Here is a 17,748-nt window from a genome sequence, read left to right as displayed (position 1 = left end):
CTTGATTGCTTTAAGTGACAAAACTGAGTACCAATGGAATATTATTTTAAACATTTTAACTAAGATTAAACGATACAAGATCTGAAAAAAAAATGGAATCAATTTATCATTTGATGATACCACCAAAAGTAGTGCTCTATAAGGATACCATTAATTTCCTTGAAGGACTCATAGTTTCATCTTGTTTTCAGATTTTGTTTTTATCTGGCTGAGTTCACCTAAGTTATTTCTATGACATAAAGTGCATCAGCCATGCTGAAAGATATAATGTGGCTTCTCTGATCTCACAGAGCAGTGTCTGTAGCTTTAAAACTTTAGCTACAAAGAGTTGATTTTATGTCAAATCCTTCAGCTCTCCAAAATGACATGCCACACAGAAAGCTTTATAGTCCTGTTTACTGAGAAACTAACATGAAAAAAAAAGGCAGAAGAAGAGCTAAACATGGCCAATTCTATACCCTTTCTGCAACTACCTGTCATTCTTGCTTTGCCTGTTGCTGTCTCTAGTCACAGGTTTATTTCTCAGAAAGGTGTACTAAAGTAGATGAAAAAAGTTGAAGGAAGAAAACCAGCTGAAAAACTGAAAGAAATAATGTGAGGCAAAGCCTAATATTGCCGTGGCTCATTTTGGACAAGGAGATAATGAATTAGACAGATAAGAAGAAGCCTTTAAAGACACTTTATTTCCCAGACAATCTGATTATCATCTTTGTAAGAGAGGAAAAGAGAAGCAGTCTAAAGTTTCTGCAATTTTGTGCAGTGCTTCTTCTGTTGTCCTGGTACATATCCCCACTCTGTTCTCTAAGGTGATCTTCACTTTGCTACACACCTTTCCAGGTCGGTCAAATTCATGTCTTGCTTTGCTTTCTCCACAATGCAAGGGAAAAGCAGCAAGCCTAGTTTTTATGCTTCCTCTGACTTACACTCTCTTTGCCTCCAACTACAGCACAGAACACAGTTTTGCTGGGTGGAAGGGCAGGAAACAGCAATAGAATCAGTTCCCTCTGCCTTGTTTTCTTCCCCAAATCTCCACCCTGAGAAATGTTTGCACCTTCAGTAGAAGACTCCATATCACTGAAGAAGGGAGTGATGTCAAAAGGCAGGTAGTAAGCTGATGCTGTTCTTTCTTAAGCTAAGATCTTTCACGTAGCTTTAAAAGATCAGGGCATAGGGTTATGATCTTGTTTCAGCTGAATGTTTTAAAGTGCATTCTCTTCAAAGGGTGAAAAGGGAGACAATGGAGAACCTGGTGTAAAAGGAGAAAAAGGAGAACCAAATGGAGGTTTTTTTCTGACAGGACCTCCTGGACCGCCTGGAAGACCAGGATTAGTTGTAAGTCATACAAGCTGTATAATAGGAATAATTGTGGGCACATATTGTTTTAACTAAGAAAGCATTAAATAGAGACAAACAACAAGATGATGCTAAGAACTATATATAAACTCATATGCTAACAATTAGATTAGTAAGGGAAAGAGAGAGTTGCATTAGGCATAGACACAGATGCTTCAGTATTGTGTATGGAATTAATTTTCTATGAAAAATTGATGCAACGTTATGCTAGCTGCTCAGCTGCCTAATATAACTACATCGGAAAGTAGGTTCATGCTATTAACAGCATTACAAATCAAGGCAGAACATATGATTTGTGATGCTACTCCTTATATCCTCATAAAGGCCAAAACAGGCTATACAAAATGACATAGAGGCTATCTGGCTATCTTCAAAAAATTCTGGCCACCTAAGTGGCCATCATCTTATTTTCTGTTCTAGCAATCCAAAAACATGCATGAAAAGTCTAGTGTGTACCAGTCTGGACTATTCCTTTAAAATTTAACCAGTCTTTATTCTGCTGAGTGATTTAATCTCCTGATAGTTGCCACCACATCTGCTTTGGAATCAAATCTGCTGCCACTTTGCAAACTAGTTAATCCCTGGGATCTGACAACCAGCGCATGCATTGACATACTGTATTGTATGTTCTGTGCCAAGGAGCATCATAGTATGTCACAGTTGAGGACAAAGTTTTAGGTTAGCAATCCTTTCTTCAAAATCTTCCTGATCCTATTTCACATTGCTGAAAATCATCTTCTTATTTAGAAACTGTTCCATTCGCAAGAAGGAGGAGTTGGAGGACACAGCTCAGATCCATCAGAGACTAAGTTCTCCTAATCCATGAACCAAAAACTTTCCAAATATGCAGGGCAGTCTGAGCACAGGAAGCATAAGCCCTCCTGATTTAGGCTAACAATGACTTGTGATGCCATTACTAAACTGGAAACTTAGAGATGGAGTCTTTTTATCCTGGAAGACAAGCAGGTGAAAGCATCAGGGATATAAGTATTTGATCAGGAGAGAGAGAAGGCAACATTCAGCATGAGATATAAGATCTGCATGGAGACATGTTTTTAAAACTTTCCACCATGGTCCTTCAGGAAAACTCAAGATTTTATAAGCATATCGAAGTGAGTGGCAAAGCATAGATTTAGGAGTTTGAGAGCACTGCAGAGTGTTTGGTGGACATTAGGTACTTAGGAATAGGTGCAGGAATTTTCAGAAAGCTTTCTGAAACTTATACTCTTGAATTTAGTTTAATATATGGGTAGATTTTTCATTTTCCATTAATATCCATGGCTCCTTGAAAAAAATCACCTATGGACTCATACCTAAATAGGGATGTAATGGCCAACCTTCAGAAAATGTTGCCCCCAAAGATTAAGGTCCTGCAGCAGTGAAATAAATACATTCAAATAAAATTTTTTTTATTGATAGGGACCAAAAGGGGATTCAGTTGTTGGACCCAGAGGACCTCCTGGATTACCTGGCCTACCTGGCTTACCAGGTTATGGAAAAACTGGACCTCCTGGCCCACCTGGCCCACCAGGACCACCAGGACCCCCTGCAATATATGGCTCAGGTGAGAAGGTGTGATTCAGCTTTTCTCTGTACATATGAGCACATAAGCTTGCTTACACCTCCTCTTCACCTCTCTGCACATACCTGTTCTTCCAGCTATACTTTCACTCTTCACACTTAGATCAGTTTGCTTCTGTCTCTTTTACACACTATAGATTTCTTCCTACGGGTGTGAATTGGAAAGAAGAGGAGAAAAAGACAGCAACTGCTATCAGGTTTCATTGACTAGTGCCAAGGGAGCACTATTGCAGGAAAATCTTATTTAAGCTGTGATTAGGAAGTCTACGTAACAGATAAAGGCTGCCTAGAGAGCTTTGTGAAATCTATCAAACTAAGCAGTTAGCAAAATTTGGGAAAATTTTAATGTGACAAGAAGCTCTTCCTTGATATAAGGGCAGTACTCACACCAAAGTTGAAGTCTAGAATGAAGCTGCAAGAGAACTCCTTCTGATAAAGTAGTTGTTATGCTAATATTGAATACAGACAAAACTGTTTTGAGGTTGGTTACTGGACATTTAATGATTTTTAATTTAGTGGATTAAAAAAGGAGCAAAAGGACCACACACACACACACAAAAAAAAAATGGTCACGTTTGAAGGATGAACTTTATAAATAAAGTGGTGCTGGAGCTTCTGATGGACTATTTCAAACTTGCTTCAAAAGAAATGCATTAATCAAGTGTCCCAATTCAAAACATTTTCCCTTTTGACTCCTCTTGGGTCACAGGTCTGCTAATGAGGGATGTCTTACTGTTGTATGTCCAGACGTTGGACTAGGTTCTGGTAGATGGGGTCTTGTATGAACTCTGAGACTACTTAGCAAGTTTGCCTAAGTGAGAGACTCTGATTTTTCCCTCTGGGAACTGAGACCAGAAAGGGAATCTAGTGAACCAAAAACAGTCTTCCAGACCAAAGCATTCCTTAATCTGAAGGAAGCTGAAGGAAGATAGCATACTGACAGCAAGGGTGCTGTTAACAGTATAAAGAGGGTATAAAGCAGACCTGTCTTGCCTAAAGTTTGGGTTGGCCTAGCTAATCCAGATCTCCACTTCTGGAAACTAATGATCAATGTGCTTCTCTACAGTATTTGTTCTTCCCATGTGCTGGTTTTGAGAGCAACACTTTAGGAATTTTCTCATATAATTTATATCAAGCACTTCTGAATATTAGCTAAGAGACACAGTTAGAAAGAACAAATTATTATTAGTATTCCATCCTTCTACTTTTGCTTGTCCACCCTGCCATTAGGCTTCATTGTCCTCCAACACATTTTCCTCTTTGCTTTATAAGAAGCTTCTTTAAGCATACACTGATAGATGTCCACTTTACTAAATATTCTGAACATTGATAATTTATTTCTTATCTTCAAGGTATCTAGTTATCTCTGTTAAAGCTCTCAATTACTGTAATTTGGAGCTCACATACTCCAGTGTGGGGGAAAGAGAAATGGCTTATCTGCAAATAAATAATGGGATTTAAATACCCCCAATGGCTTGCAAACTATTGATCTGTCTCCCATGCAACACACAAAAGAATAAGTTTCACTACTGCTTTTTTAAAAAACCCTTAAATTACATTTTCTGTAGTTGTTTTCAACAAAGCTATCCAGACTTTGACCTTGCAAGGATCACATTCAATACGATCTTATACTACTCCTACACACCAACACCAAATATTTTATTTTGACTCACAGAATCGGTAAGGTTGGAAGGGACCTCTAGAGATCATCTAGTCCAACCTCCCTGCTCAAGCAGGGTCACCTAGAGCATGTTAGACACGGTTGCATCCAGGCAGGCCTTGAGGATCTCCAGAGAAGGAGACTCCACAACCTCTCTGGGCAACCTGGTTCAGTACTCTGTCACTCTCACAGTAAAGAAATTCCTCCTCACGTTCAGGCGGAACTTCCTGTGGTTCAGTTTCTGCCCATTACCTCTTGTCCTCTAGTATGGCACCACTGAAAAAAACACTGAGTTTGTCCCCATCCCCTTGACACTCTCCCTTCAGATACTTTTACACATTGATAAGATCCACCCCCCACCCAGTCTTCTCTTCCCCAGGCTAAAGAGGCCCAGCTCTTGCAGCTGTTCCTCATGGGCAGATGCTCCAGTCCTCTGATCATCCTCGTAGCCCTATGCTGGACTCTCTCCAGTAGCTCCATGTCTCTCTTGTACTGCGGAGCCCACAGCTGCATGCACTGCTCCAGATGAGGCCTCCCCAGGGCTGAGTAGAGGGGCAGGATCACCTCCCTCAATCTGCTGGCAACACTCTTCCTAATGCACCCCAGGAGACCATTGGCCTTCCTGGCCACAAGGGCACAATGCTGGCTTATAGTCAATTTGTCATCCACCAGCACTCCCAGGTCCTTCTCTGCAGAGCTGCTTTCCAGAAGGTCAGCCCCCAGCTTGTACTGGTGCCTAGGGTTATTTTTTCCCTAGGAGCAGGACTCTGCACTTGCCCTTGTTGAACCTCATGAGGTTCCTCTCCGCCCAGCTCTCCAGCCTGTCCAGGACTCTCTGAATGGCAGCAGAGCCCTCAGATGTGTCAGCCACTCCTCCCAGCTTGGTATCATCAGCAAGCTTGCTGAGGAGGCACTCTGCTCCCTCATCCAGGTCATTGATGAAGAAGTTGAACAGGATGGAACCCAATCCTGAGCCCTGGGGGACACCACTAGCCATAGGCCTCCAACCAGACTCTGTGCCACTGATGACGACCCTCTGAGCTCTGCCTTTCAGTCAGTTCTCAATCCACCTCACTGTCCACTGTCACCTAACCCACACTTCTTGAGCTTATCTAGGAGGATGTTATAGGAGAGTGTCAAAAGCCTTGCTGAAGTCAAGGTACACAACATCCACTGCTCTCCCCTCATCTACCCAGCCAGTCATGCCATCGTAGAAGGCTACCAGATTGGTTGAGCAGGATTTCCCCTTCGAGAATCCATGCTGACTACTCCTGATCACCACCTTTTCCTCCATATGCCTGGAGATGACATCCAGGATGAGCTGTTCCATCACCTTTCCAGGGATGGAGCTGAGGCTGACCGGCCTATAGTTGCCTGGGTCCTCTTTCCTGCCCTTTTGAATACGAGAGTGACACTGGCTTTCTTCCAGTCCTCAGGCACCTCTCCTGTTCTCCAAGACCTTTCAAAGATGATGGAGAGCAGCCTGGCAACAACATCTGCCAGCTCCCTCAGTACCCGTGGGTGCATCCCATCCGGACCCATAGATTTGTGGATATCAAGCTTGCCCAGAAGGTCTCTAATCCTATCCTCCTCAACCAAAGGAAAGTCCTCCCTTCTCCAGACTTTCTCCCTTGTCTCCAGGCTCTGGGATTCTTGAGGGCTGCCCTTAGTGGTGAAGACTGAAGCAAAGAAGGCATTCAGTAACTCTGCCTCCTCTCCATCCCTTGTCACCAGTACCGCCACCCCATTCAGTAGTGGGCCCAGATTTTCCCTGGTCCTCCTCTTGCTACTGATGTATTTGGAGAAGCCCTTCCTATTGTCCTTAACGTCCCTTGCCAGACTCAATTCCAACTGAGTGTTAGCCTTCCTCAACGCATCTCTACATACTCTGACAGCATTCCTATAATTCTCCCAGGTGGTCTGTCCCCTCTTCCACATTCAGTGGACTTTCTTCTTCTGTCTGAGTTTGGCCAGGAGCTCCTTTTTCACCCATGCTGGTCTCCTGCCCCCTTTGCTGCACTTCTTACTGATAGGGATGCACCACTCTTGAGCTTGGAGGAAGTGAGGCTTCAATACTAGCCAGTTCTCTTGGACCCCCCTTCCTTCTAGGGCCCTAACCCATGGGATTCCTCCAAGCAGGTCCCTGAAGAGCCCAAAGTCTGCTCTCCTGAAGTCCAGGGTTGCAGTCCTGCTTATTGCCTTGCTTCTTTCCTGCAGGGTCCTGAACTCCACCATCTCATGGTCACTGCAGCCAAGGCTGCCCCCAACCTTCACATCTCCTACCAGTCCTTCTCTGTTGGTTAGGACAAGGTCCAGCAGGACACCCTTCCTCGTAGGCTCCTCCACCGCCTGTGTCAAGAAGTTATCATTAATGCTCTGCAGGAGCCTCCTGGGACTGTTTGTACCTGGCTGTGTAGTCCTTCCAGCAGATGTCAGGGTGGTTGAAGTCCCACATAGGAACCAGGGCCTGTGATTGTGAGGCTACTTCCAGCTGTCTGTAGAAGGCCTTATCGACTTCCTCTTCGTAGACACCACATCCACAACAGTGTCCCCCATGCTAGCCTGCCCTTTGATCTTTACCCATAAGCTCTCGACTGCCTCCTCCTCCACTCCTAGGCAGAGCTCAATGCATTCCAACTGCTGTCTCACATAAAGAGCAACTACACCACCTCGCCTCCCTGGCCTGCCTTTCCTAAAAAGTACGTAGCCATCCATGGCAGCATTCCAGTCATGTGAGCGATCCCACCATGTCTCTGTAATTGCAATGAGTTCATGGCTTGTGGCCGTGCACAGATCTCCAGTTCCTCCTGTTTTTTCCCAATGCTGCGTGCATTGGTGCATAAGCATTTTGGAGAGGTAGTCATACATGCAGGTTTCCCAGGAAGGGTGTAGGGGGGTCCCCCATAGCCATTTAAGTTAACTTTAACTCGAAAAAGACTTACTTACTTGTACACTTGTTTTGTTTTAGCAGCTGCTATTCCTGGGCCACCAGGTCCTCCAGGAGAGCCAGGGTCACCTGTGACCAGGAATCTGGTAAGATAACGGAAGTTTGCTTTTGAAAACTTTGCTTTAAAGCTTGTGGTGGCTGCTGATAGCACTGCTTGAGGAGGAAAAGTTGAGTTCCTGAATTTTTATATATTAGAATATTTTCTATTTTTCTGAACATCATAATTTTTTTCAGAAGGGAAACCATACAGCTGGGAAGAGTTTATGAGGAAGTTTATCTATTTTCTTGTTAGTAACAGCCTATTCAAATGCAAAAAACAAATGCAAAGTAAGAATGATGGGATGTTAAAGCAATGGAAAGGTGTGCATATTGCAGGTTCAAAGCAATGTCTCTGGAAGAGTGTAGCAACTTACCTCAAATTGCTGTGCCAGAAAGTACACTTAACTGGAGTTTTCTTTTTATTACGGGGTCACTTAAATCAGAGCTGTACACCAGATGTCAATCATGTAGAAAAGATACACAAGACTTCTGTCCTATTAATTCAAATAACTGATCGAATATTCTCAGTTTATAGGGGATAACAAGTTTGCAGTGGCATTTCATTGCCATTTTTTGACTTATACTCTCATGTTATGATAGATGAGCAAATTTTCAGTATACTGAAAATCATTTAAGAATGCACTAATAAACAAGCAGACTTTCAGATCATCCACATTATATAACACGGCCTGACATGAATTCAAGTGTAAGTTACTTTTGATGCCTTCCCACCATAGTGTCATATCTCTGCTAACTGCCTTTACCCACAGAAATGCAGCTCACAGATGTTACAAACCAGGGGAGAAACTAATGAACAGAGACTGGTGCCCCAAGGTAGAGGACTGTGATTACAGCCTGGGAGACACTTTCTTAGGTAGGACATCCCAGCCGACTCAGGCCAAAATAAACATTTTAAAATCTGCCAATTTGTAGCAAGGTCTGCATGGAGTATAAAGCATCAACAGGCTCCTCTGACACTATCAAGAAATGCAAAAGAGTTGACATTCAAGTGTCAAGAAATGACGATCTCGAGAAATTTGCCACTGATTTTGTGCTACTTGCAATTTTCATATAGCCTGTGGAAGTAACTCCTCTTAGAGAGCCCTGTGTTCTGCTCTTCAGAGGACAAAGATGTAGGTAACAGGTACAATAGCCACATCTGACAGACCTCAGTTTCAGCTTACTGACCATCTATAAAAGAAAATTTGAAAAGTATTTGCTGCATGAACTAGAGACACACAGAGACATAACAAAAGGGATGGAATAAAACACCCTTAAAGAAAAGAGGGTTGGAGGGATGATCTCCAGAGGTCCTTTCCAACCTTACCAATTCCATATTTGGGGGCAGGTTTAGCTCAGTTGGTTAGACCATGGTGCTGCTAATGCCAAGGTTGAGGGTTCAATCCTTGTATGGGCTACACTGAGGGTTGGACTAGATGATCTCCAGAGGTCCCTTCCAGCCTTATCATTCTATGATTCTATGATTTGAACAGTAAGGAAAACATAGCAACAGGGACAAACGTATCTAGAATTGTGTGTGATATTTATAAGCTATGCTTAGTCCTACCAAGTCTCTTTTGAACTCTCCCATTTTGACCCAGTGTACTAAACTTTAGAGATGTAATCTTCCCAGTCTGTGCAAAATTAACTGTTGGTGAAGCTACAGTAAAATCAACAGAATTATAATGCTGTTATGCCAAAGTAGCAAGATCTTTATGCTCCAAAAGCTTTCCATACAAAATAAGGTAAAATTGACTTTTTGAGCATTTCCTGCACAAGTAGCTTTGATGTTTATAAACTTATTCAAATGAGACTTAAATTTAACATGTGAAATGTTTTCTGTCTTTGGTGCCATCACACAGGGTTTTGCTTTTGTTTTGTCACTTGACAGGTTACAACGTTCCGCAATGTCAAGGGTATGTTGGAAAAGGTCCATTTAGTAGCAGAAGGTACCCTAATCTATCTGAGTGAAACCAGTGAGGTTTTTATCCGTGTTCGAAATGGATGGAGAAAATTGCAGGTACTATTGCACTGTTTCCCAATCCTTTTCAGTTCCCTTACTCCAAATGGAGTTGTTGCAGTTATTTGTATAGGGCTGGAGAAGTAAGAATGCAAAGATATTTTTTTATTTCAGAAGCTGCTATTAATATGGTTTTGTTTGCTTTTCATTTTGTGTTTTTCAGCTTGGTGAGTTAATTCCTATCCCTGCTGACAGCCTTCCACCTCCAGCCATATCAAGCCATGTAAGTACAAAATATTGGACTGTGAAAAGCTTATCCTCAGTGTGCAAAAACTGGGGGAACATTGGGCAGAACTTGCAGGAAGGTTCCTGCACAACATAGTTTCTGCTGAGGCTTGTCAGTTCAGCATAAGTATCCTACCTCTATATAAGCTTCAAACTGGCTCATACTGACCAGCCATTACTCTATAGCCATTATCTTCTGAGAGGCTGAATACTGCAGACACAAAGCAGGATCTCTAAAGCTGTCTACAAACACAAACAAACAAAAAATCTCTTTTGTGACACTGAAGTCAATCACATCAAGCCCTGGTCCTTTTCAAGGAAACTCAGTAAAGAGCTGCTGAAAAGCAGGTTTTCTTAAAAAGATTACAGTTCTATATTCTTCCATTCAGGGTACATAACTGTCATCTGTATGTAGCTAATCCTACAGTGTGCTGAGGTCTATTCTGAAACCTCATTTTTTTAATCCATACTTGCCTTCATTCTAGAGGTTATTGTACAACCTGTACGTGAACATGCTGCCTGTCCCCCAAAATCCCAGAAGGATGAAAAAAAAAAGTGGAGAAGGGAATAGAGAACAGTCTTTGTGGCAGGTTAATTGAGCTGACTGGGTAGTGCTGAGATAACGAAAGGCAAGAGAGTGCTAGGAAGGGGTGGGGAGAAGGGAGATGGCCAGAGAAAACCTGGTGACAAATAGAAAAAAAGTTGGACAAGGTCAGAGAGAAAGGCACTTAGCACACTGGGAAGATGTCTAGACCTCAGGTTGTAGGAAATTGTCTGCAGCCTCCAGCTGACATCATGTGAGTTTCCAGACTGGTGTAGTCACTGCCTTATTACTCACACTTCCCATGACTACGGAAGAAAACTTTGCTGTTCTTGAAACAGCTATCAAGCTCATCAACCTTCTCATCTCTACAATCAGCTTACTTAGGAGGGGGAATTACTGAGGCCTTCTTCCCATGCACCACATTTTCTGTTTCGATATCCCCCTTTTGTTTTCAGTTTAATTTTTCGGAACCAGTCTTCTGCATCTGTCAGGCCAGCGCCATGCAGGACTCCAACCCTCTCTGGAATGAATGCTAGCTATGCAATGTTTAGACTCAGGTTTAAGAAAGCAACTCTGTCCAGGACAGCATTCAAACGTGTATAACTGACTTTCTAAATTAATGATAGGTAGAAAAAGCATGTGGCTATACAGTTTTGGTTTATTTTTCAGAGGCATGACAGTTTCAGATTCTCTAATACTCAATGTTTGTTTTATTTAGAAAACTGTTGAATGTCTAAAATTCTGATCTAAGGATTTAACATATCTGTTTGTGTTTGTTAAAATAACAGGGATTTCAGTCTCTTCCAGCACTGAGTCCAATTTCAAATATGAATAATGGAAAACCAGCAGTAAGTATGAGAACTGTATCCCAATTGCATAGCTGTGTTTTGAAACATTGTATTTTTGCATTTTGAGGAAGTTTTGTAGTATTTCTCACAGAATTTACTTTGGAAATTTTTAAATACAGTGGCTTAGACATTTTGAACAGAATTTTAAACGGTTCCCTCCAGAACTGTTGTGGTCATCTTAACCCTTTTCCTATCTCAGTCAAAAAAATCCCAAATCCTGGTTTCTAGGCTAGGAATACTTACCCACTTAGTCATTTTAACAAAAAATGTAAAACACACTAAGTTTTGTTATTATTAAATTGATAAAATATTAGAATCCTTTCTGTCTTCATGATGCTGGTTGTTATTAAATAGACACTTTATAATCTAAGCCTTAATTAAAATACTTTAAAATATTCAGATAAGGAAAGCAAGATAACTAAGTTACATCTTAAAAAAAAAAAAATGTGTATTAGTTCCTGCATTTATATTATTTGACTCAGGCATGCTACTCCTGCTACTTTTTAACAGTAAATTTTTAAATGATATATGGTCAGCTCTTGCTGTTTATTTCCAGCTTATTAGATTTGAGATTTTGTTTGCATGATAACTCCAAGAAAGCTGCTTAAAAAATCTTGGCTTTTTTAAAAATAGAAGTTTTATTTTTAGGAGTATATAATTTTCATGGTTTTTTGACTGTTCAAAGATAAATATGTATTTCTGCTGTCAGCTGGATAACTTTAAGAAATGTGATGTTACGGCAACAAAAGACACTTGTATATCTGCTATAGAAAGTACTAGCTATTGTGCTTGGGGATTTTTAGAATTTACTTCTAAGATGTATACTCTTAAACTTAAAAAATTGGCGGTTTCTCTTCTCTTTTTTCCAGCTGCATCTGGTGGCTTTAAATTTGCCATTAGCTGGTGACATGCGAGCAGATTTTCAGTGTTTTCAACAGGCACAGTTAGCAGGTTTGACATCTACTTACAGAGCCTTCCTCTCATCACATTTGCAAGATCTGGCCACAGTTGTGAGAAAAACAGACAGATACAATTTACCAATAGTCAATCTTAAGGTAAAAATCAGTGTTTATTACCTTTTTAATTCAGATAGACTGTAGGTATCCTGAAATCTTGGAAAACAGCAAAAGCAGAAGTTTTCGTCCAGACTTTGCAAAACAAAGAAGTTTTGCTTTATATTTTCAAGTCCAGAAAGAAATGTAATGTTGAAGTAGAAAATTGCAGACTGTCTCACATTTCATTTGAATTGTCTGGAATTACTTTTCTCAATACCCTAAGACTAATAGTCGAAATAAAGCTATGAGAATGGCTTACTTACAGCCAACTGCTGACATAGCAACAGGGTGATGTTCAGCCTTCTGGAAATTTTTATATTAGGAAGGAAACTGCATCTTCATTTCTTGAAGATGGATATTATCTTCTGTTTTCTGTTATGACCACAGAGTTTAATATACAAAATTGCCTATTTTTCCTCATTTTTAAAGATAATGGTAACTTTTGTGCTTAGTAGTGATACCACATTTACCCCAAAGAAACTGAAAGGAGAGTTTTTGCAAGAGTCTAGAATGTGAGTCATCTTGTGGTTTCACATAAACAGATGCTCTCTGAAACTGTGGAAAACAAACCATGTCTCAGTAGTATTGGCTGGCTCCCAGCACAAACAGCCAAAGAAACCTACAGGAATAACACGTGATTCTTGTAGCTCACTGAGTGGATTCTACTCTGAAGTGCATGCAAACACAGATGCTTGGAGGAAAACTGGTAAATACAAAGTTGTTCCAACTTCTACTGGAAAAATTCAAAAGCAATTTGAGAGGTACCCTGACACAAAGCTTTTGATATTTGCAGCACTTGTCACAAAATTGTGACCTCATCACAATTTGTATTTCCATTACAAGCTACGTTTATATTTTTTCTTTAGCTAGAGTAGTTATAAGCAAATCTTCAAGCAATTGTGGACAGTTAAGAGGAGGAAGAGGGCAGTGGAAATACTGAAAACTGGATCAAGCTGAAATCTGAGTTGAGGTCAATAGAGCAGAGACATAACTGTGAATGGAAAGGCCAGAGACAAAGATGTAGATATAAGAGCTATTAGCACAGACATGACAGATGAGATGAGTTTGTTCAGGAGCATTGCATGGAGACTGTGATGTGAAAGCTGGAATATGAAGTGTTTTTAAGTGCCGATAAGATTTTAGATTTATAAAATTCTTCTATATAAGTCAGGTATGACATGTAGATTTCAGATTCATTTTGTTTGTTAAAGTGACTTCAAAATTTCAACAGGGAGAAACACTTTTCAGTAACTGGGAATCCATTTTTAATGGGAACGGAGGACAATTCAACCCTCATGTTTCAATATACTCATTTGATGGGAGAAATGTCATGACAGATCCATCTTGGTGAGTTTACATTACCATTCACATTGTTTTACATGACATTTATTTTTACCTGATAGCATAAATCACAGAATGACAACAGCTTGAGCCACTAGAAAGGTGACAAAGACTTTTCGTTTCTCTTATGCCTTCTTTCTCCTCCATTTCTGCTAGCCCACAACTGAGATATCAGGTTGTGTTCTCCTTTTCTTCCTTGCCTTTTGCTTCAAGCAGAAGGAGAGGAGAAATACATTCCTATACAATATGAACTGAGCAGTCACCACATATATAGACATACAGTTGAATAACGCAAAAGAGAGACTTTTTTCAGGAAATAACTTCTTAACGTTACCTTTCAGGCCTCAAAAAGTAATATGGCATGGTTCAACTGAAAATGGGATCCGACTGGTTAGCAACTACTGCGAAGCCTGGCATAGAGCTGATATGGCAGTTATGGGACAAGCATCACCGCTGAAGACAGGGAAACTTCTTGATCAGAAAGCATATAGCTGTAGTAATCAGTTTATCGTTCTTTGTATTGAAAACAGTTTTGTATCTGATACCCAAAGAAAATAATTTACCTGTTGCACATAAGAATATTCCATTTTATGACATAAAAAGCTGACACTGAAACTTAATTTGTAATGATGTAAATATTCTATATTTTGTAATTGCACATTTCAGGAAAATATAACCAAAAATATACCTCAACACAAACAGTATTCCAGCTGGGTGGAACATCTAGTGTGTGTGAGGCTGACTTAAAGCTCTTCCTTCCACTTGAACTCCACAGGAGGTAGCAGATTCACCAACAGTTAACTCGCAGCCCCTTGCCTTTCTGGCTGAGCCGAAGATCACTTTAGGCGCTGGCCAAGGATGGTCCGTGAGGAAAATCCCATAGCCTGTCTTCTGAACAGTACGGCTCAGTGAGGCTGCTGCTTATTCACAGTTGAGAAACTGCATGCTCTTCCTGGTTCTGAAGGATGAATTTCACATCCCTGTCTCCCCTCTTTTCGCTTGCCTAGATTTTGAATACCCAAGGCACTATTCATATATAAGAATGTACACATATTATCTCTGAATGAATAATGGTAGGCTGTTAAATCTGTCAAAGATGGAATTTTTAAAAGAACTTTAATAACATAGGTGCTCACCTCCTTTGCATTTCAGTGGAAGCTGAGTACCTAACTCCTGGAAGCTTATACAGATTGCAGTCTAAGTGCTTACATATGACTTTAGAGGCTTGATGTCTTATTTCCACTTTTTCTTTGTAGATTCTTTGCATAGGGCTTTATGCAGGAGGAGCGAATTTCACCTAGACAAAATCTGGTCCTTATTTTGGTGCTATTGTCATCAGAAAGCCTGAAGCAATGTTAATAAAAAACATCCTGTTTTACTGGCAGAACTGTGTAAAGTAAATGCAGACAAAAGAACCATCTGACCTTTATTTATTGCATTGCACACTAGAGGAAGTCATTTCCTGTTGTGACAGACACTGCTGAATGAAAGATGCCTGTCATGGTTTCTTTAAAACAGGTTTTAGACATTGTTATCCCATTAAGTTATATATAAAGTGACTTTCCTTTTTGTGAATTTATCCTTCAGGTGTTCACATAATGAAAGAGTTGTTAATATAAACTAACAGCAGTAGTGACAGGAATGGTCAGTAAATGCTAATACTCTTCATAAACAGTATCACGGTAATATTTTGAGTCTCTTGTTTATATTTTCCTGGTATATACATTAAGCAAAGTATTTACCTATATTTTAACAGGCAGTAATAATGCAAGTCAATAATCATTTACCACCAAATAGAATATTAAATTACTAGATAGCTACTTTCAAAGAAAAAAAAAAAAGCCAGATCACCCTTATTACACTAAACTGATTTAATTGTTATATAACATAATAATGTGAAATTCAGGTTTACTTTTCCAATTTAACATAAAAGCTTATTTCCCAGGGTCTACTGAATTGTATCTTTTCTTTCTTTTCTTGGAAAATTCAGAATTCTGTTATTAAAACATGTTAATGAGGCTAAGTCAATTTATATTACATTTGAACTGTATGCATAACAATTCACTGCACTTACTTATTTATAGTCTATTCCCACAAAATGCTGAGCACTCTTGTGAAATATAAGGTTCCTTTAGTTTCCACAGCTGAAAGAGTGGAACAAAAGGTTCAGGAAGGGCAATAAAGTGTTTACACTCTTCGGCAAAAGCCATCTACCTTAATTGTTGGCAAACCCTCAATCTGTCAAAGGCAGGGATAACATGCATTTATGCTTGCTAGTAATTACTTGCTCTTTCACTCTTGAGCTGGAGCCAGCAGTTACTTGTGAGCTGGCTATTTCCTTGCCTAGAACTGTAGCGACAAGGGAGAGAATGAGAGATGTGACCACACGGAAGAGCTGAAGGGGAGAGAGAAGGGGACTAAAAATACATGCAGTTTTTAGGAGATACCGATCTAGAATTTAGTCCAGACCCAGCAAAATACGTGCAGAATTCTGTTTGTACAGATCATTTCACAGCGCTAACTTCTCTTTGTACCCTGGATAGCTGCTTGGACTTGGCAGGGAACTGAAATGGTTAACAGTGTCCATGGGATCTTAAGGAAATCTTAATGATTACTTTCCCCACCTCTACTATTAATAAGGCTACAGGAATCTATTGTACAGTCTTCAGTTTAATACAGAGCATGAACTATGCATCATCTGTGCCACTGCCGTGCTGGGTATACTTACTGTGCTAACACATACCACAGCAAAGGAGCTACCTGATCCCAGAAAGACATGAGAGAGCTGTTAGTAAGCAGAAGATTGCCTGTAGAAAAAAAAAATCTTCTGTCATTCTAACTAGAGCCAGTGAGGCTCTTCATACTCCCTGGTGTAACCCCAGATAAACAGTAATGTTTGTCAAGAATATGACAGCGACAAATTTAGCTCAGTTTTTATAAGAAATTAGCCTTCCCTTTAAAGACAGAATTTTTTTGCAGTTGGACCTTATCCTAACATACAGAGTGGGTGTACCCAAGGAAAAACGTTTGCTAATTCATGTAAGAAACTGTGTAAGGCAAATGAATCACCAACACCAGCATCAGAGCAAAGTTATTGTAAAGTATAACTGCAATAGAAGCCAATGTAAAATGAGAAAATGAAATTAGAGTATCACCTTTCTTTAAGAGAAAGTCTTTGGTTGATAACATCCATCTGTTTTGAAGCTTGGCCCTTTAAAAGAAAGAAGTTAACATATTGTAACTACACAGGTGAAAATGTTTAAAACATCAAAACTCCAGGGCCTAACTGATGAATATTATACTGCTCTGAATAAAGGGTTTCTTGAAATAAACACAGCAGACTCATTTCAGCTACTGAAATAGGTATTTCTAGAAATCAGATTGGTAGATTTGTTATTATATAAATTGTAGGTGCAAGCTAAACTAACAAATGCCTGGTTTAAATAAAGAGGAATCCATGCTGGGATTTGCACTTCTTGAAAAGAATCAATTCTCTATTTAAAATGATTAAAATATAATTTTAATTAAGCTGGTGCTTAAACTAAAGAAAAAAGATTCCCAGTAACATGTAGGAAAAGTTAATAACCACCTGAAAAGGGTTATCAAATCATTATTGGAGAGATTCTTTTTTTGTATCACAGATACTTTGGGAATGATACAAAATGCAGGAAAACAGAAAATACTCACTACAGATTTTTTTCTAATCTAAAAGGATTCCTTGTTATCAGGGTAAATTGCAGTGTAAGACTTTGACTGTACAACACAAGACTGAATGAATTTAATTAGAATCAGTCCACATTTTTCAGCAAAACAACACTCTCCATTGCAACATTTCATTGGTTTGCATCAGATTTCCCAACTACATTTAGTGAAAAGAAAGCAATAAGAGACATTAACTTTGCCATTTTCAAGACAGATGCTTTGAGTCAAGTGACATTTTTATTCAATTTTACTTATTTTTTAATAATCAGAAGAAGTTAAGATTCCTCACTAACAAATGAAAAAATATTTTGTTTTTCATTGTACATTTTCACCTTTTCAAGGACCATTCTGTTAAGAAACTGCTAATACTGTAGCACACTCTCCCCCAAAATAAAAAATCAGTTATCTGCAGTCAGAACATAACCCCTGCTGG

At 39.8% G+C, this 17,748-nt stretch overlaps 1 protein-coding gene across 2 annotated transcripts in view; it reads left to right on the top strand.

The window, feature by feature from the left end:
- The window catches only part of LOC134137146 (collagen alpha-1(XV) chain-like), a 157,164-nt gene extending 140,081 nt beyond the window's left edge, over window positions 1-17,083 (top strand). The window contains exons 35-43 of one of the 2 annotated variants that reach the window (XM_062569760.1): window positions 1,222-1,332; window positions 2,773-2,917; window positions 7,566-7,627; window positions 9,472-9,600; window positions 9,764-9,823; window positions 11,158-11,217; window positions 12,087-12,272; window positions 13,504-13,619; window positions 13,955-17,083. In XM_062569760.1, coding sequence (XP_062425744.1) covers window positions 1,222-1,332; window positions 2,773-2,917; window positions 7,566-7,627; window positions 9,472-9,600; window positions 9,764-9,823; window positions 11,158-11,217; window positions 12,087-12,272; window positions 13,504-13,619; window positions 13,955-14,171 — 1,086 coding nt within the window. In that variant the 3' untranslated portion in view covers window positions 14,172-17,083. Of the gene's footprint in view, window positions 1-1,221; window positions 1,333-2,772; window positions 2,918-7,562; window positions 7,628-9,471; window positions 9,601-9,763; window positions 9,824-11,157; window positions 11,218-12,086; window positions 12,273-13,503; window positions 13,620-13,954 lie in introns of both variants that reach the window. The other variant, XM_062569759.1, reaches the window with a different exon arrangement.
- The last annotated feature ends 665 nt before the right edge of the window (window positions 17,084-17,748 follow it).

This window comes from Rhea pennata, chromosome 2 (assembly GCF_028389875.1).
Source record: "Rhea pennata isolate bPtePen1 chromosome 2, bPtePen1.pri, whole genome shotgun sequence".
In the NCBI taxonomy this organism is placed as follows: domain Eukaryota; kingdom Metazoa; phylum Chordata; class Aves; order Rheiformes; family Rheidae; genus Rhea; species Rhea pennata.
Note: the sequence above shows the minus strand (reverse complement) of the source record. Positions and strands in the feature narration are given on the sequence as shown.